A 20,414-nucleotide genomic window follows, 5' to 3' on the forward strand; every position below is an offset into this window, starting at 1 on the left:
TCTTTATTAGTTTTAATTGTTCGATATCATGGTAATGAGTTATATTATATGTTTAATTTTAGTAAATTTTAATATGATAAAAATTTTTATTTTTTTTTTATTTATAAGTTTTATAATAATTTATAATAAAAAAATTATATTTTATTATAATATTTGCTTTTTAATAAGGTTAGTTTTTTTATTTAAGTTTATGTTTAAAGATTTGATTTGAGTTAGGGTTAGATTTTTGTGAAAGTTTGATTTTTATTCTTTTTATTTAATTTTATTGAGAATATGAATTTTGGGTTTGATATTGATAGTAATTCAATTATATAGGAAGACGTTGATTAAGTTAATAATTTTTATAGTAATAGGTTTTATTTTAATAATGTTATTTTCACTAAGAAATTTAATAATATTTTATTTAATTTTTGAGTTAAGTTTAATTCCCACTTTTATTATAATTATTTATTGGGGGTATAATTTTGAACGGTTAAGTGCTTCTTTTTATTTATTAATATATACAATATTTATTTCTTTACCTTTACTGGTGTATATTATAAAGTTATATGGGGTTATACATACTTTTGAGATAGAATTATTAAAAATAAATAATTATGTTAATTTGAGGCTAATTGATTATTTAATTTTATTTATGGCGTTTCTAATTAAAATACCTATTTTTTTATTTCACCTATGATTACCTAAGGCTCACGTTGAGGCTCCTGTATATGGATCTATAGTTTTAGCTGCGGTTTTATTAAAGTTGGGGAGGTACGGTTTACTGCGATTTATTGAAATTTTTTATGTGAGATCTTTAAAATATAGTTATATTTTTATAAGTATTGGAATTATAGGGGGAATTTATATTAGGTTAGTATGTTTAGTTCAAATTGATATGAAAAGATTGGTTGCTTATTCTTCAGTCGTTCACATGAATATAATGTTATGTTGTTTATATACTATAATAAAATTAAGATTTGTTAGATCATATATTTTAATGATTTCTCATGGTTTATGTTCTTCCAGGTTATTTTATATAGTTAATTTGTATTATGAACGATCTTTGAGACGCTTAATGTTTTTTAATAAGGGTATATTAAACATTTATCCTTCTTTAAGAATATGATGAATAATTTTTTGTGCAATAAATTTTTCTTTTCCTCTGTCCTTAAATTTTATTAGGGAAGTGTTTTTGATTAGGGTTATTGTAAGATGGGATTTTATATTGATAATTTATTTAATAATTATTTGTTTTTTTAACAGGGCTTATTCCTTATATTTATATTCATATGTTCAACACGGAATGGTTTATATTGAGAGTAAGAAATTATATTTAATTTATTTTAAGGATTATATAATTTTAATTTTACATTTTATTCCTTTAATTATTTTATTATTTAATTTAATAATAATATATTAATAAGAGATTTAAGTAGTTTAATTAAAAATATTAATTTGTGGGGTTAATGATGTAAGAAATTATCTTAAATTATAATTAATTTATATATTTATTTTTATTTTATAATAATAATAAGAATTTTATTTTATTTATTGGGTTTATATTTGTATTACTTAGAATTGAGGGTTATATTGGAGTGATTAATATTTAATTTTAATTCTTTAAATATAGAAATAATAATTTTGTTGGATTGAATTATGTGTTTATTTATTAGGGTGGTGATATTAATTTCTTCTATAATTATATTATATAGAAGAGTTTACATAGGTTGTGATAAGCATATTAATCGTTTTATTAGCTTATTGAATTTATTTATTTTTTCTATAATTTTAATAATTATAAGGCCTAATTTAATTAGAATTTTGTTTGGCTGAGACGGGCTAGGGTTAAGATCTTATTGTTTAGTAATTTATTATCAAAATTATATTTCTTTCAATTCTGGGATAGTAACAGTTTTATCTAATCGTTTAGGGGACGTGGGTCTATTAATATCGATTAGGTTGGTTTTTATATATGGAAGATGAAATATGTGGTTTTTATTAGAGTATAAGGGAGGGGTAGTTATAATAATAATTTTGTTAGCGGGTCTAACAAAAAGAGCTCAGATTCCTTTTTCTGTGTGATTACCCTTAGCTATAGCAGCCCCCACTCCGGTTTCTGCGTTAGTTCATTCTTCTACCCTAGTTACTGCGGGAGTTTATTTATTATTTCGATTTAATAGATTTTTAATTAGGTTTGAGACTGGGACTATTTTATTATATATTTCAGTTTTTACAATATTTATGTCTGGGTTGATGGCTAATTTTGAGGTAGATTTAAAAAAAATTATTGCTTTATCTACTCTGAGGCAATTAGGTTTGATAATAATAATTTTAAGGTTAGGTGTAAAATTTTTAGCTTTTTATCATCTTTTAACTCATGCGGTATTTAAATCTTTGTTATTTATGTGCGCGGGTGTTATAATTCATTTTATAGATAATAATCAGGATATTCGGTTTTATGGAAAATTAAATGAGTATATCCCCTTTACAATAATAAGATTTTATGTAGCAAGATTAGCCCTAATAGGCTTTCCATTTTTATCTGGGTTTTATTCAAAGGATTTAATTATAGAAATAATTTATATAATAAATTTTAATATTTTTATTATTAGTTTTATTATCATGTCATTAATACTTACTGTTTCATATTCATTGCGTTTGATGTATTATGTTTTTTTTAGGGAGTTTAAATGAATTAGATTAAATAATATTAAGGAAAATGTATTAATAAATATTTCGATGCTTATATTGTTAGGGATGAGAGTCTTTGGGGGTGCAATATTTTTTTGGGTTTGTTTTTTTGATAACTATTTTATTTATATTAGTGTAAGATTAAAATTATTAACATTAGTTTTTATAATTATAGGTGTTTTACTAATGAATTTATTATATATAAAGAATTTAATTCAGATTTATGTTTTAACATATTTTTTTAGATCTATGTGAATGTTAAATTTCTTATTTTTATGAATTTATAAGCCATTTTTAAATATGGGAGTAAAATGATTTAAAATAGATATGGAGTGGGTAGAGTTTATTGAAAAGGACTTAATCTTAAAGTTCATGGAAAGTATTAAGTTGAATAATAATTATCATAATATATATATATATATATTTATCATTAGAATGGTTTTTTTGTTAGTTTTTTTAATATAAAAATAATCTAAATAGCTTATTGAGTTAAAAGTTTAATATTGAAGATATTAAGAAAAAAATTTTTTTTTAGGTATTTATAAATATTAAAATAAATTTATATTATTTTTATAGTGAAAATATAATGTTTTATAGTTAAACTATATAAATTTTGAAGTATAATGATTAAAATCATTGAGTTTTGAATTAGAAGTTCAAATTAAGATTACTTCTCTATTCCCTTTCACAATGTGCGTATACATATGTATATACACATATGTGTGGGAAAAAATTAATTGGAAGAACATTTCAATAGAATTATTAACAATAATTTACCTCTAATTTGGTTTCAATTAATTTAGATTATATATCATTTTTTAAGTCGAAATTAAATGTATTAATTTATACTATAAAAAAAAGATTTATATATTAGATATGATTTTTAAGAGCAAATTAAATGTTATTTATTTTAACTAAAATCCTTTATTTAATATTAGATGAGATTTTAGATTTTTCAGTCAATTGATTTTTCTAAATACTCAATTAGTAGCCCAATGATTAGGATAATTAAGAATAAAAATGAGAGAAGAACGGGTATTTTATTGAATCTGTGTATTAATAAAACAAGGGGGATTAATAATGTGATTTCAATGTCAAAAATTAAAAAAATTAACCTAATTAAAAAAAATTGAATTCTAAATGGTATTCGAGATTTTGAGATAGGATCAAATCCACACTCAAATGGGGATATCTTTTCTCGATTTTTTAGTAATTTTAAAGAAATTAAAATATTTAATATTAGTATTATAACGGAGATGAAAAAAAATATAAATATTATAATAATTAAAAAAAAAATTATTTATATTAAGAATTTAATTAAATTTTTTAATTGGAAATTAAATGTAATTTTTATACTATATAAATAAAGTTTAATAACTTCATCAGTAAATTGAGATATAAAGAAATAATCAAACAACATCTACAAAGTGTCAATATCAAGCTGCTGCTTCGAATCCAAAATGATGGGTATTTCTAAAATGGAGGGATAATAAGCGAAATAAGGAGATTAGTAAAAAGGTTGTTCCAATAATAACATGAATTCCGTGGAATCCCGTGGCTATAAAAAATGATGACCCATAAATAGAATCTGAAATAGTAAATGGTGATTCTTTATATTCAATTAATTGGAGAGTGGAAAAGTATACCCCCAAACTAATAGTTATTATTAGACTTTTTTTTCTTTCTAGAAAATTTTTATTTAAAATAGAGTAATGAGTTCAAGTAATAGTTATACCAGAAGAAATTAGGATAATTGTATTAAGGAGGGGGATATCAAATGGATTAAATGGCTTAATTCCTAATGGTGGCCATAACTGTCCAATATCTATGGATGGGGCTAATGAGGAGTGAAAATAAGCTCAGAAAAATGAGATAAAAAAGAAAACTTCAGAGATGATAAATAAGATTATCCCCAAACGAAGTCCCTCATAAACTGAGTAAGTATGGGATCCCTGAAAGGTTGATTCACGAATTACATCCCGTCATCATTGATATAGACATAAGATAGTACATGGAAATGAAATCGTAACTGCATAATCTATTTTATGAAATCATATAATTATTGAGATTAAATTATTAAATAATCTTAGGGAGATAAGGATTGGTCAGGGACTAATAGAGACTATATGAAATATGTGATTTTGATTAGGAGTTTTTATCATATTTATAAAATTTATAGATATTAAATTTCCCTACAATATAGGGTAGTTAAGATTGAGAAAACATAGGCTTGAATAAGTCTCACAGAAATTTCTAAAATAAAAAGTATAATTTGTGATAATAATATAATAATTATAATAATTAAATTATTAATTAAAAGTCCAGAGGAACCTAATAGGGTTAAAAGTAAGTGCCCGGCGATTATATTAGCTGTCAAACGAATAGCTAATGTTAAAGGGCGGATAATCAGTCTGATGGATTCGATTAAGACTATAAAAGGTATTAAGATAAATGGGGTTCCCTGAGGGGTTAGATGAGAAAAAAAATCACTAAGAAAAAAGTAAATATTAAATAATATTATTGAGATTCATAGGGATAATGATAAGGATAGGGAAAATCTTAAGTGTCTAGAAGCTGTAAAAATGTATGGGAATAAACCTAAGATATTATTGATAAAAATGAAAAAAAATAGTCTAATAAAAATAATTAGGTTTATTATAGAGTATTTAGTGATAATTTTAAATTCTTTAATTAAGAATTTAAAAATAATATTTCATATTATAATAAATCGTGAGGGGATTAATCAAAATTGAAATGGAAAAATAAGAATAATTAACCCTATCCTTAATCAATTTAATGAGAATTTTATTCTAGTAGAGGGGTCAAAAATTGAAAATAGGTTTATTATCATACTCAGTTTCATTTATGAAATTTTATATTGAGTTTTTTATAAGTTAGATTGGGTAGGTAAAAGAAATAAGTTAAAGCACATAGAAAGATTAGTAATAAGAAAGATAGAGTAAAAGTAAGCATTCATAATATAGGTATTATATGAGGAATAAAAGAATATTTAAATTAAATAAAATATTATTAAATTGACAATTTAGAGTTTTTTTTAAACTAATTCTTTTCATTAAAAATAGTATAAATCTATTATATTTGATTTAAAAGATCAAAACTTAAAATCAGTCATTTAATGTAAAATATATTAATTATTATTTGTTATTATTATTATTACTAATTAATTAGTTATATTAAATAATCAATTTTTAAAGTTATAAAAATTAGTTGATTCTAGGCAAATAGGCATAAATGAATGATTTATTCCACAAATTTCTGAGCATTGACCAAAAAATAAACCAGGGCGATTTATATATAATATAGATTGGTTTAAACGTCCTGGGGTTGAGTCTATTTTAATTCCTAAAGAAGGGACTGTTCATGAGTGGATTACATCAATTGATGATGTGAGAATTCGAATTGGAATATTAAATGGGAGAATACATCGGTTATCGGTATCTAGGAGTCGAAATTTATTTAATATAGGATCATTTGATGGGATTATGTAGGAGTCGAATTCAATATTAATAAAATCAGAATATTCATATCTTCAATATCATTGATGTCCTATACACTTGATTGTTAATTTATTTGTGTGATTTTCTTCTGTGATATATAAGATTTTTAATGAGGGGATTGCGATAAATATTAAAATAATTATGGGGGAGATGGTTCAGATTATTTCTATTAAATGACCTTGAAGCAGGAATCGATTAGTTATTTTATTAAAGAATAAGAAAATTATGGAAAATAAGATTATAAAAGTAATAAAAATTAAAATAATCATGGTAAAATCATGAAAAAAAATTATTAGTTCAGAGGATGGTGAGTTTGCATTTTGTAATGAAATTAATCAGGTGTTAATTTTTAATAAAAGATTTAAAAAACTTTATATATAGGGTTTAAGTCTATTGCACTTTTCTGCCATATTAAAAACTTATGATAAAATATTTAAATTGAGGGGATTTCATTATATCTGTGGTTTAGGGGAGGGTAGTAATTTAATCATTCTAAAGAAGAGTTTAAATAGAATATGTTAATAATTATACGTTTAGAAGATAGTGCCTCTCAGATTAAAAATAAGAGTATAATTAATCTAATAATTGAGATAAGAGATCCTATTGATGAAATAATATTTCATGAGAGGAAATTGTCTGGATAATCTGAATATCGTCGTGGTATACCACTCAGACCTAGGAAATGTTGGGGAAAAAATGTTAGATTAACACCAATAAATATTCTAATAAATTGAATATTTAGGAGGAAGTTATTGAGGGAGAATCCAGTAATAAGAGGAAATCAGTGGATAAATCTTGCAATAATAGCAAATACAGCACCTATTGACAGTACATAATGAAAATGAGCCACTACATAATAAGTATCGTGTAGAATAATATCAATAGAGGAGTTAGAAAGTACTACTCCTGTTAAACCTCCAATGGTAAATAAAAAAATAAAGCCCATAGCCCATCATAAAGATGAATTATAATTGATTTTTGATCCGTGGAGAGTTGTGATTCATCTAAATACTTTAATTCCAGTTGGAATAGCAATAATTATGGTTGCTGATGTGAAATAAGCTCGTGTGTCAATATCTAATCCAATAGTAAATATATGATGGGCTCAAACAATAAATCCTAGAAACCCAATAGTAATGATTGCATAAATTATTCCTAAAGCCCCAAAGGTTTCTTTTTTTCCCCTCTCATTTATAATAATATGGGAAATTAGGCCAAATCCTGGGAGAATTAAAATATATACTTCGGGGTGCCCAAAGAATCAAAATAAATGTTGGTATAAAATAGGGTCTCCCCCACCAGAGGGATCGAAGAAGGAAGTGTTAAGATTTCGATCTGTTAGTAATATTGTAATAGCTCCTGCTAGGACGGGGAGAGAAAGGAGGAGAAGAATTGCTGTAATAAGAATAGATCAAACTAAGAGGGGAATTTTATCTAATGAGATATTAGTGTTATGTATGTTTAAAATTGTTGAAATGAAATTAATTGCCCCAAGAATTGAAGACATACCAGCAATATGAAGGGAGAAGATAGTTAAATCAATAGATGGGCCCCTATGAAAGGTATTAGACGCTAAGGGGGGATAAATAGTTCAACCTGTTCCAGATCCCTCATTAATAAAATTTCTTAAAATTAGAAGGGAGATTGAGGGGGGAAGTAATCAAAATCTTATATTATTTATACGGGGGTAGGCTATATCAGGAGATCCTAATATTAAGGGGATTAAAAAGTTACCAAATCCCCCGATTATAAAGGGTATAACTATAAAAAAGATTATAATAAAAGCATGTCTTGTAACAATAGTATTAAAAGTTTGATCATTTATAATTAGTGAGTTGGGGGATCCCAGCTCTAAGCGAATAATTATTCTTATGGAGGATCCAATTATTCCAGATCAAATTGCAAAGATAAAATATAGAATCCCAATATCTTTATGATTTGTTGAGTATAATCATTTATTCATATTATATATATATATATATATATATATATATATATATATATATATATATATATATATATATATATATATATATATAGTTTATAAGTATTATGTCTGATTTAAAAGTAATAAATTGTAAATTTATAAATGAAAGGTAAATTTTCTAATACTATATATAAATTGTTTTATAGTTTAGGTTTATAAAATATTAAATTGCAAATTTAAAGAAATCTAATAGTAAGAATTAAGACATTAATAAATAAGATTTATAATAGATGAAATTATATATTAAACTTTGAAGGTTTAAAGTTTGGAATAACTTAAAATCTTTAATTAAATTAAAATTATAATTAAAGATAGGAAAAACCTTGAAAATAAGATGAGGTAGGTTTTTTTAAATGGGTGATTAATTATAAAAAATAATTTAGATTTTATGGAGTAAAAAAATATTAAGAGCGTTATTATATTAATATAAATATAAATTAAGATAAATGAGTTAAATAATATGATGATGAAGATTAAGTATATATTGGAGTTTATTAAAAAAGTATAAATTCTGAATCACTTTATAAAGAAGAAAGATAGGGGTGGTAGCCCCGCTATATTAAAAAATATAAATACATAAATTAGTTGGATATTTAGGGGTTTAATATTATAAAAAAAATTATAAGATATATTTAAAAATTGAAATATTATATTAATTATTAAGAGAATAATAGAGTAAATAATAAAATATATAAATCAAAGTATATTTTTAAATATAATTAATAAAATTATTCATCTTGTTTGATTAATTGATGAGTAAGTTAGGATAATTTTAAAGTTTAAATTTATTATTATTTTAAATACGGAGATAAAAGAAGAGCTTAGGATTATTAAATAAAATATTAGAGGTTTGATTTCTATAAGTGATATTATGTATAATGGGGTGATTTTTTGAATTGATAGAAAAAAAAATAAAATTTCTCAACTTAAAAATAAAGAAATTGACGGTATTCAAAGATGAAAGGGAGGGATTCCTAACTTTAAACTTAATGATAGAATAAATATTATTTTAGAGGAATTAAATTGAAAGAAGAGAAAGGATCTAAAAAGTAGGGAAAAGATTATGAATAAGGATGCTATAGTTTGGATGATGAAATAAAAAAAGATAATTTTTTTATTTGAAGTTTTTAAGCACATAAGACAGATAAATATAAAGTTGTTGATTTCTATAAAAAATCAAATGATAAAAAGATCATTTAAAAAAATAGATGAGATTGAAAATAGCAATAAATTAAGAATAATAAAAAATTTAATAAATATATTAAAAAAAATAAAAAGATTTTTTAATTAATAATAATTATAAAAATTAAAAAGAATATTAAAAAATATTTAATTAATTAAATTAATTTTAAGGAATATATTTTAATGTAAGATTAATGCATATAAATTTTTGAATTTTAAGGAAATAGTTTGATCTATTAAATATAGAATTGATAAATAGATTAAATTATAGAATTTAATAATTTATTGAGTAGTAGTAAGATAAATAAGAGATAAGAATATCTATTTTTAGGGTATGAACCTAAAAGCTTTGTGTATTAGCTTACTTATTTGATATATATATAATGAAAACATTAAAAATTAAAAATGTATGATTTATTCTATCAAAATAATCCTTTTTTCAGGCATATCATTGATTAATAAAATAATTAAAATAATAATTTTATTGAATTAAATGAAAAATAAATTTTAGTAAAATTTACACATAGTATAAAACAAGAAAGGAAGAGGGAGGGGGTAAGAGGAAGGGGGATATATAATTATATATTTGAAAAAAACATATTGTTAAATAAATTGTTTTATGTAAGTAATAAATAATTTATTTTAATTTTTAGATAAGTAAATAAAAAATAAATAAAAATTAAAATAGTGAAATTATAAAAATGTAATGTATAAGTAGGAAACTTTTTTGGTTAAAAATGAAAATTGTTTAAATTTTATATTAATAATTAATAATTAATCATTATTTTAATTCTTTAATGTATAATTAATCATATAATTATTATTAATTATTTATTAATAATTAAATACTTATTAATTATTATATATATATTATATATTATTTAATATTAATTAATTATTAAAAATAAAATTAATTATTAATTATATAAAAAAAATAGAGAAATTATGTATTTATAATTACATAAATTAAATTAAAAATAAATTAATTATTAATAATTAATTAATTATTATTAATTATTATTAAATAAATATTTTAATATTAATATATTTATTTAATAATAATTTTAATAATAACTTATATTAATATATTAATGTAATTAATATTAATATATATATTAAAAATTATAATTAATTAAATATTAATATAAAAAAATTAAAATTATGTAAAAGAACTCTAATTATATGAAGAATATAAAATAAGGCATTGGGGTTTTAGAGAGTAGCGGGGGGTTAATTGAGCGGGAGATTGAGTGAAAAGATTTGGAATATTGAAGAATAGGATATGTAAAAAAAAAATACATAAAAAATTAAAATTATGTAAAAGAACTCTAATTATATGAAGAATATAAAATAAGGCATTAGGGTTTTAGAGAGGGGGGTCATAATTATAATAGCTATTTATGTATATTTAAAAAATTAATATTTTGAGGGTGAAAGGGGGAGAAATATTAATATTTTAAATAATAATTAATAGTAGGGGGGAAGAGAGTAGAAGAGTTATAAGGATAAGTGAGTAAAGTTTTAATGAAATTTATTCAAATATAAGTATTTAGACAAAAAAACTTAATGAATAATAAAAAATAATAATAAAGATAAATAGTTAATTTTTTTATGCAAATTTATTTGAATAATTTAAATATAAATAATTTTTTAAAATAATTTAATTGATTAAATTTAAATAATTTAGTATAATAATATTAATTAATATTTAAAATAATTATGTATTAATGTAAATTAGTAATAGAAAATTATTAGGATTATTAATAAAAATTAGTGCCAGCAATTGCGGTTAAACTAAAAATAGTAAATAATTTTTTTAATTAGTAAGATAAGTATTATTTATTAAAAATTAATTTTAAAATTAATTACTTATGGTGAAATATAGGTATAAATTTAAAAATTAATAAAAAAAATGTTAATTTTAAAAAATTTAATTATAAATTAGGATTAGATACCCTATTATTTTTATTAAGTTAAATTTAATTAATTATTAAATGTGAAACATTAAAGATAAAAAATTTGGCGGTATTTAATATTTAGAGGAACTTGTTTGTTAAATTGATAGTCCACGAATAGAAAAACTTAATTTTATAATTTTATGTATTGTTGTTGAAAAATTATATTAGTAGATGAATAATTAAAAAATTTAATTAAATTATAAATCAAATCAAAATGTAGAATAATTAAGAATTTAAATGAGTTACAATTAATTAAATAATTAGTTTTTATAATTTAATTTATAAATAAAAGTGGATTTAAAAGTAAATTTATATAAATTTATAAATTGAATAAATAATTTAAGTATGTACAAATTGCCCGTCATTTTCAATATATGAGAAAAGTCGTAACATAGTAAATGTACTGGAAAGTGTATTTAGAGGAATTTAAAATTTTAGTTTAATAAAAATAATTCATTTACATAGAATAGATTAATTTAATTTAATATTAAAATTTTAATTATTAAAAAATTAATTATTAAATTATAGGTAAAATTATATTGAGTAATTAAGGATGATTTTTAAAATTAATTAAAATTATAAAAAAAATAAGTAGTTAGAGTAATTAAATTAAAATAATTATTAATATTATAAAAAAAGTAATGTAAATGAATAATATAAATAAAAATTATTATTATTATATAGATTAATATAAGTAAATTTAAATTATTGTATCTTTGGTATCAGAGTTAATTAAATAAAAATTTAAGATTTTAAAATATCTCGAAAAAAAAAGAGTTAAATAATTATGAGAGTTAATGTTGTAAAATTATTTTAAATGATTATTTAGAGAAGATATTTTAGTCAAGTTTTTTGATATCTAGTTTTTTTTGATTAAATTTAATTTTAATATATAAATAGATAATAAAAATTAATTATAATATCATATATATATATATATATATATATATATAATTAATTAAAAATTATTGATAAATAAAAAGTTTAATTTTATACAATAATAATGATATATATTAAAAATTTACGGGATAAACTGTAAATTTATATTAAAATTAACTTTATAGGATGATTTTAAAAATATTCATAAAATTTGAATTTTTTATAAATAATTTAATAATTTATAAATTTTTAATTAAAAATTTATAATTTAATTTAATTAAATAAAAAAATATTTAAAATAATAAAATTTTTAAAGTAAAAATGATTAAATTAGTATTAAAAATTAATATGAATATATTAGTAATTTAAAAATTTATTAAAGGAACTAGGCAAATAAGATTAAGTATTAAAAGATTTAATTTTAAGTTCACCTGTTTAATAAAAACATGGTTTTATGTTTATAATATAAGATTAATTCTGCTCCATGATGATAAATTAAATAGCCGCAGTATATTGACTGTGCAAAGGTAGCATAATCAGTTGTTTCTTAATTAGGAACTGGTATAAAGGAATAAATGAAATTCAAACTGTCTTTAATATAAATTTAAAAATTTAAATTTTTAGTAAGAATGCTAAAATGTGATTATGGGACGAGAAGACCCTATAGAATTTTATATAAAATTTTAAATAATATGTTTTATTATTAAGTTTATATTTTATATTTAGTTGGGAGGATTATTAAATTTAATTAACTTTAAGATGAAAAAATAACATTAATTTATGGTTTATTTTAAGATGAATAAAATTTTTTAAAATTTTTTAGTAAAATTAATTACCTTAGGGATAACAGCGTAATATTTTTAAAAAGATCTTATTGATAAAAATGATTGCGACCTCGATGTTGAATTAAAATAAAAATTAAATGGAGAAGTTTAATATTTTAGTCTGTTCGACTATTAAAATTTTACATGATTTGAGTTTAGATCGGCGTGAGCCAGATCGGATTCTATCTATAATTATATAGAAATAATTTTGTACGAAAGGACTAATTATTTAAAAATTTTTTTTTAGTAGTGATTAATAATAAAAATAATATTAAATTACTTTGGCAGATTAGTGTGTTAAATTTAGAATTTAATTATATATATTATATAAAAGTTAAATAAATATATAAGTAATAATTAATTATTATATATTGATATATGTTAAGTTAAATTTTTTAAGATTAATTTTGTTAGTTTTGACTGTTATAGTAGGGGTGGCTTTCTTGACTTTATTAGAGCGAAAAATTTTGGGTTATATTCAAAATCGTAAAGGTCCAAATAAGGTTGGCTTTTTAGGGATTATACAACCATTTAGAGATGCAATTAAGTTGTTAAGTAAGGAGGTATTTTTTATTTTTAAGTCAAATTATAATTTATATTATTTTTCTCCCATAATTATATTTGTAATAATAATAATAATGTGAATTTTATATCCTTATTTTACTAATATTTATTTTATAAATTATTCTCTTTTATTGATGATTATTTTTATGTCAGTGAGAAGATATGTTGTTGTGTGTTTAGGTTGATCTGCAAATTCTATATATTCAATAATAGGTTCAATTCGATCAGTTTCTCAAATACTATCATATGAGGTTAGGTTTATTTTAATTATTTTAATTTTAATGATTATAAGGGAGAGTTATTCATTTATAGATTTTATATATTTTCAATATTATATGTGATATGTTATTTATTTATATCCTTTATTTTTAATTTTTTATATTAGGGTTTTAGCAGAATTGAATCGAAGTCCTATAGATTTTATTGAAGGGGAATCTGAGTTAGTATCTGGTTTTAATGTTGAATATTTTAGGGGGGGGTTTACTTTGATTTTTTTAAGGGAGTATGGTATGATTATGTATTTTAGTATAATAATAATATTTATTTTTATAAATATAATAGAATTATCATATATTTATTCAGTTATTATAATTAATTTAATGTGTTTTACAATTATTATAATGCGTGGATTATTACCTCGAATACGTTATGATGAATTAATGTATTTATGTTGAAAGATTATTTTACCTGTGGTTTTGTTATATATGTGTTTAATTTTGGGATTTAAGTTTATGTTGGTGATTATGGTTTAATTTATTAATAGGAATTAATATTAATTTATATCTATATTAAAGTTAATAGAAAATTTAAATTTCTTTATTATATTTTCAAAATATAAGCTTTAATCAAGTTCATTAACTAATTTTAATAAAATAGAATTAAATCTCAAATTTTTAATATTATAATATTAAGTAAAAAATAAATAAAATATATTATAGATAATAGTTGTCTAATAATAATAAACGGGTATTCGATGATTTGGGCTCCCGCTCAAGTTAATAAAATAAAGTTATTTATATATATTCAATATATGAGTTGATTTATAGGGTATGAATTTAATGAATTTAATTTAGAGTTAATTAGGGGGATAAAATATAAAATAATAATCGATGAGAGAAGAGCAATAACTCCCCCTAATTTATTAGGGATTGATCGTAAAATGGCATAGGCAAATAAAAAATACCACTCAGGTTGGATATGGATTGGGGTGATTATTGGGTTGGCAGCGTTGAAGTTATCTGGGTCCCCAAATATGTACGGGTATTCTAAGTTAATGATTATAAATAATAATAATATAATTATAAAGCCAAAATTATCTTTAAAAGTAAAGTAGGGGTGAAAATAAACTTTAAATAAGTTACTATTTAATCCTAATGGATTTGAGGAGCCAGTTTGATGAAGAAAGTATAAATGTACAATAACTAAAAATAGGATTAAAAAAGGTAGGATGAAATGTAAAGAATAAAAACGATTCAAAGTGGCATTATTAATGGAGAATCCCCCCCAGATTCATTGAACAATAATATTTCCTATATAAGGAATTGTAGATACTAGATTAGTGATTACTGTTGCTCCTCAAAATGATATTTGACCCCAAGGTAGCACATATCCGAGAAAGGCTGTAGCTATAGATAAAATATAAATAGAAATTCCAACCATTCATGTATTAATTAATTTAAATGAGTAATAATATATTCCCCGTCTAATGTGGATATATATACAAATAAAAAATATAGAGGCCCCATTAATATGAATGTTATGTATCAGTCATCCTATGTTAATATTTTGAATGATATGGATGATTCTATTAAATGCATAGTTAGTATTAGGGCAGTAGTGCATTGATAGTATAAATCCTCTGATAATTTGAATACCCAAAAATAATCCCAATAATGATCCAAAATTTCATCAGTATGAGATATTGATTGGGGAGGGTAGTTTGATTAAAGATTTGTTAAAAAATGATATAATATTTTTATTCATAAAATTAATTAATTTTTCGGAGTGAAATAGATTTTATCGAACAGATTTTAATAATGCAAAAAAGGGAGAAAAGTAAATAAAATATTGATAGGATTGTAAGATTATTTATTGGGTATTCATAGAGATTTAAAATATTATTAAAATTTAATTTATTAATATTTATGATAGGTGAATTTTCATGAAATTTATATTTATAAATAAATAGATTTAAAGGCTTAAATTTTATCAGATAGTAAGAAAAGGTTATATTGATTAAAAATAGTATGATTAAATAAAAGTTAATTTTAATTTTAAATTGTTCATTTGAGATTAATCTGGAGAAATAAAGAAAAATAATTAATAGACCTCTAATTATTATTAAAAATAAAAAAATTGATAGGATATAGTTTAACTTTCATATAGATATGTTTAAACAAATCAAAGATCTATAAATTAATAGTATAATTATAATTATAATGGGATGATTGGATATATTTATTAATAAAAATAAGATTATAAGAATTAGTAAAATATGTAAAAAATAATTAACATAAGAGGCAGAGTATTTTATCATAAGTTATTTTAGAACAAAAAATAGTTTAATAATAAGAATATTAATTTTGGAAATTAAAGGTTACAATTATTAATATAGGTGTATGAGTCTAAGTATATATAGTGTATTTTTTGATGAGTTTATTTTTATCATGTGATTTTTTTAAAAATATTTTTAATTTACAAAATTAAGGTTTTAAATTAAACTACAAATGAAATTTTTTAATATTATAATTGATTTAATAATTTATATGTATTTGTGCATAATTATTTTTGTGAGATTAATTTTTATATACAAATTTATGTTGGTAGTTTTGATAATATTTGAAATAATAATTTTAAATCTTTCAATAATTATGTATTTAATTTATAGGATATTAAATTTAGAATTATTTATAGTTTATTATTTAGTTTTTATGGTTTGTGAGAGAACATTGGGGCTATCTTTATTAGTTTTAATTGTTCGATATCATGGTAATGAGTTATATTATATGTTTAATTTTAGTAAATTTTAATATGATAAAAATTTTTATTTTTTTTTTATTTATAAGTTTTATAATAATTTATAATAAAAAAATTATATTTTATTATAATATTTGCTTTTTAATAAGGTTAGTTTTTTTATTTAAGTTTATGTTTAAAGATTTGATTTGAGTTAGGGTTAGATTTTTGTGAAAGTTTGATTTTTATTCTTTTTATTTAATTTTATTGAGAATATGAATTTTGGGTTTGATATTGATAGTAATTCAATTATATAGGAAGACGTTGATTAAGTTAATAATTTTTATAGTAATAGGTTTTATTTTAATAATGTTATTTTCACTAAGAAATTTAATAATATTTTATTTAATTTTTGAGTTAAGTTTAATTCCCACTTTTATTATAATTATTTATTGGGGGTATAATTTTGAACGGTTAAGTGCTTCTTTTTATTTATTAATATATACAATATTTATTTCTTTACCTTTACTGGTGTATATTATAAAGTTATATGGGGTTATACATACTTTTGAGATAGAATTATTAAAAATAAATAATTATGTTAATTTGAGGCTAATTGATTATTTAATTTTATTTATGGCGTTTCTAATTAAAATACCTATTTTTTTATTTCACCTATGATTACCTAAGGCTCACGTTGAGGCTCCTGTATATGGATCTATAGTTTTAGCTGCGGTTTTATTAAAGTTGGGGAGGTACGGTTTACTGCGATTTATTGAAATTTTTTATGTGAGATCTTTAAAATATAGTTATATTTTTATAAGTATTGGAATTATAGGGGGAATTTATATTAGGTTAGTATGTTTAGTTCAAATTGATATGAAAAGATTGGTTGCTTATTCTTCAGTCGTTCACATGAATATAATGTTATGTTGTTTATATACTATAATAAAATTAAGATTTGTTAGATCATATATTTTAATGATTTCTCATGGTTTATGTTCTTCCAGGTTATTTTATATAGTTAATTTGTATTATGAACGATCTTTGAGACGCTTAATGTTTTTTAATAAGGGTATATTAAACATTTATCCTTCTTTAAGAATATGATGAATAATTTTTTGTGCAATAAATTTTTCTTTTCCTCTGTCCTTAAATTTTATTAGGGAAGTGTTTTTGATTAGGGTTATTGTAAGATGGGATTTTATATTGATAATTTATTTAATAATTATTTGTTTTTTTAACAGGGCTTATTCCTTATATTTATATTCATATGTTCAACACGGAATGGTTTATATTGAGAGTAAGAAATTATATTTAATTTATTTTAAGGATTATATAATTTTAATTTTACATTTTATTCCTTTAATTATTTTATTATTTAATTTAATAATAATATATTAATAAGAGATTTAAGTAGTTTAATTAAAAATATTAATTTGTGGGGTTAATGATGTAAGAAATTATCTTAAATTATAATTAATTTATATATTTATTTTTATTTTATAATAATAATAAGAATTTTATTTTATTTATTGGGTTTATATTTGTATTACTTAGAATTGAGGGTTATATTGGAGTGATTAATATTTAATTTTAATTCTTTAAATATAGAAATAATAATTTTGTTGGATTGAATTATGTGTTTATTTATTAGGGTGGTGATATTAATTTCTTCTATAATTATATTATATAGAAGAGTTTACATAGGTTGTGATAAGCATATTAATCGTTTTATTAGCTTATTGAATTTATTTATTTTTTCTATAATTTTAATAATTATAAGGCCTAATTTAATTAGAATTTTGTTTGGCTGAGACGGGCTAGGGTTAAGATCTTATTGTTTAGTAATTTATTATCAAAATTATATTTCTTTCAATTCTGGGATAGTAACAGTTTTATCTAATCGTTTAGGGGACGTGGGTCTATTAATATCGATTAGGTTGGTTTTTATATATGGAAGATGAAATATGTGGTTTTTATTAGAGTATAAGGGAGGGGTAGTTATAATAATAATTTTGTTAGCGGGTCTAACAAAAAGAGCTCAGATTCCTTTTTCTGTGTGATTACCCTTAGCTATAGCAGCCCCCACTCCGGTTTCTGCGTTAGTTCATTCTTCTACCCTAGTTACTGCGGGAGTTTATTTATTATTTCGATTTAATAGATTTTTAATTAGGTTTGAGACTGGGACTATTTTATTATATATTTCAGTTTTTACAATATTTATGTCTGGGTTGATGGCTAATTTTGAGGTAGATTTAAAAAAAATTATTGCTTTATCTACTCTGAGGCAATTAGGTTTGATAATAATAATTTTAAGGTTAGGTGTAAAATTTTTAGCTTTTTATCATCTTTTAACTCATGCGGTATTTAAATCTTTGTTATTTATGTGCGCGGGTGTTATAATTCATTTTATAGATAATAATCAGGATATTCGGTTTTATGGAAAATTAAATGAGTATATCCCCTTTACAATAATAAGATTTTATGTAGCAAGATTAGCCCTAATAGGCTTTCCATTTTTATCTGGGTTTTATTCAAAGGATTTAATTATAGAAATAATTTATATAATAAATTTTAATATTTTTATTATTAGTTTTATTATCATGTCATTAATACTTACTGTTTCATATTCATTGCGTTTGATGTATTATGTTTTTTTTAGGGAGTTTAAATGAATTAGATTAAATAATATTAAGGAAAATGTATTAATAAATATTTCGATGCTTATATTGTTAGGGATGAGAGTCTTTGGGGGTGCAATATTTTTTTGGGTTTGTTTTTTTGATAACTATTTTATTTATATTAGTGTAAGATTAAAATTATTAACATTAGTTTTTATAATTATAGGTGTTTTACTAATGAATTTATTATATATAAAGAATTTAATTCAGATTTATGTTTTAACATATTTTTTTAGATCTATGTGAATGTTAAATTTCTTATTTTTATGAATTTATAAGCCATTTTTAAATATGGGAGTAAAATGATTTAAAATAGATATGGAGTGGGTAGAGTTTATTGAAAAGGACTTAATCTTAAAGTTCATGGAAAGTATTAAGTTGAATAATAATTATCATAATATATATATATATATATTTATCATTAGAATGGTTTTTTTGTTAGTTTTTTTAATATAAAAATAATCTAAATAGCTTATTGAGTTAAAAGTTTAATATTGAAGATATTAAGAAAAAAATTTTTTTTTAGGTATTTATAAATATTAAAATAAATTTATATTATTTTTATAGTGAAAATATAATGTTTTATAGTTAAACTATATAAATTTTGAAGTATAATGATTAAAATCATTGAGTTTTGAATTAGAAGTTCAAATTAAGATTACTTCTCTATTCCCTTTCACAATGTGCGTATACATATGTATATACACATATGTGTGGGAAAAAATTAATTGGAAGAACATTTCAATAGAATTATTAACAATAATTTACCTCTAATTTGGTTTCAATTAATTTAGATTATATATCATTTTTTAAGTCGAAATTAAATGTATTAATTTATACTATAAAAAAAAGATTTATATATTAGATATGATTTTTAAGAGCAAATTAAATGTTATTTATTTTAACTAAAATCCTTTATTTAATATTAGATGAGATTTTAGATTTTTCAGTCAATTGATTTTTCTAAATACTCAATTAGTAGCCCAATGATTAGGATAATTAAGAATAAAAATGAGAGAAGAACGGGTATTTTATTGAATCTGTGTATTAATAAAACAAGGGGGATTAATAATGTGATTTCAATGTCAAAAATTAAAAAAATTAACCTAATTAAAAAAAATTGAATTCTAAATGGTATTCGAGATTTTGAGATAGGATCAAATCCACACTCAAATGGGGATATCTTTTCT

The 20,414-nt window shown here is 20.9% G+C and overlaps 7 protein-coding genes and 2 pseudogenes across 7 annotated transcripts; 5 read left to right on the forward strand and 4 right to left on the reverse strand.

The window, feature by feature from the left end:
* Positions 1-55: 55 nt before the first annotated feature.
* LOC145967655 (NADH-ubiquinone oxidoreductase chain 4-like) lies at positions 56-3,144 on the forward strand. Its single transcript, XM_083092667.1, is given in 1 exon segment — positions 56-3,144. A coding segment is annotated over 1 exon segment (741 nt). The 5' UTR covers positions 56-367; the 3' UTR covers positions 1,109-3,144.
* On the forward strand, positions 1,639-3,802 carry LOC145967649 (NADH-ubiquinone oxidoreductase chain 5-like). Its single transcript, XM_083092662.1, is given in 1 exon segment — positions 1,639-3,802. A coding segment is annotated over 1 exon segment (1,038 nt). The 3' UTR covers positions 2,677-3,802.
* Positions 3,803-4,037: 235 nt separating this feature from the next.
* Positions 4,038-4,721, reverse strand: LOC145967658 (cytochrome c oxidase subunit 3-like; the record flags this gene model as incomplete). The annotated part of the gene is given in 1 exon segment (XM_083092671.1): positions 4,038-4,721. A coding segment is annotated over 1 exon segment (612 nt), but the record flags the coding sequence as incomplete, so codon positions are not given.
* LOC145967657 (ATP synthase subunit a-like) lies at positions 4,038-5,536 on the reverse strand. Its single transcript, XM_083092670.1, is given in 1 exon segment — positions 4,038-5,536. A coding segment is annotated over 1 exon segment (681 nt). The 3' UTR covers positions 4,038-4,855.
* On the reverse strand, positions 4,038-8,124 carry LOC145967659 (cytochrome c oxidase subunit 1-like; the record flags this gene model as incomplete). Its single annotated transcript, XM_083092672.1, is given in 1 exon segment — positions 4,038-8,124. A coding segment is annotated over 1 exon segment (672 nt), but the record flags the coding sequence as incomplete, so codon positions are not given.
* A 4,995-nt stretch (positions 8,125-13,119) lies between these two features.
* LOC145967660 (NADH-ubiquinone oxidoreductase chain 1 pseudogene) lies at positions 13,120-16,616 on the forward strand (annotated as a pseudogene).
* Positions 14,445-15,560, reverse strand: LOC145967653 (cytochrome b-like). The gene is given in 1 exon segment (XM_083092665.1): positions 14,445-15,560. A coding segment is annotated over 1 exon segment (774 nt). The 5' UTR covers positions 15,245-15,560; the 3' UTR covers positions 14,445-14,470.
* A 132-nt stretch (positions 16,617-16,748) lies between the features above and the next one.
* LOC145967651 (NADH-ubiquinone oxidoreductase chain 4 pseudogene) lies at positions 16,749-19,686 on the forward strand (annotated as a pseudogene).
* On the forward strand, positions 18,181-20,344 carry LOC145967650 (NADH-ubiquinone oxidoreductase chain 5-like). Its single transcript, XM_083092663.1, is given in 1 exon segment — positions 18,181-20,344. A coding segment is annotated over 1 exon segment (1,038 nt). The 3' UTR covers positions 19,219-20,344.
* Positions 20,345-20,414: the final 70 nt, after the last annotated feature.

Source organism: Camponotus vicinus, unplaced genomic scaffold (assembly GCF_025532165.1).
Source record: "Camponotus vicinus isolate PSW18456_S1 unplaced genomic scaffold, iyCamVici1.0 SCAF_20, whole genome shotgun sequence".
In the NCBI taxonomy this organism is placed as follows: Eukaryota; Metazoa; Arthropoda; class Insecta; order Hymenoptera; family Formicidae; genus Camponotus; species Camponotus vicinus.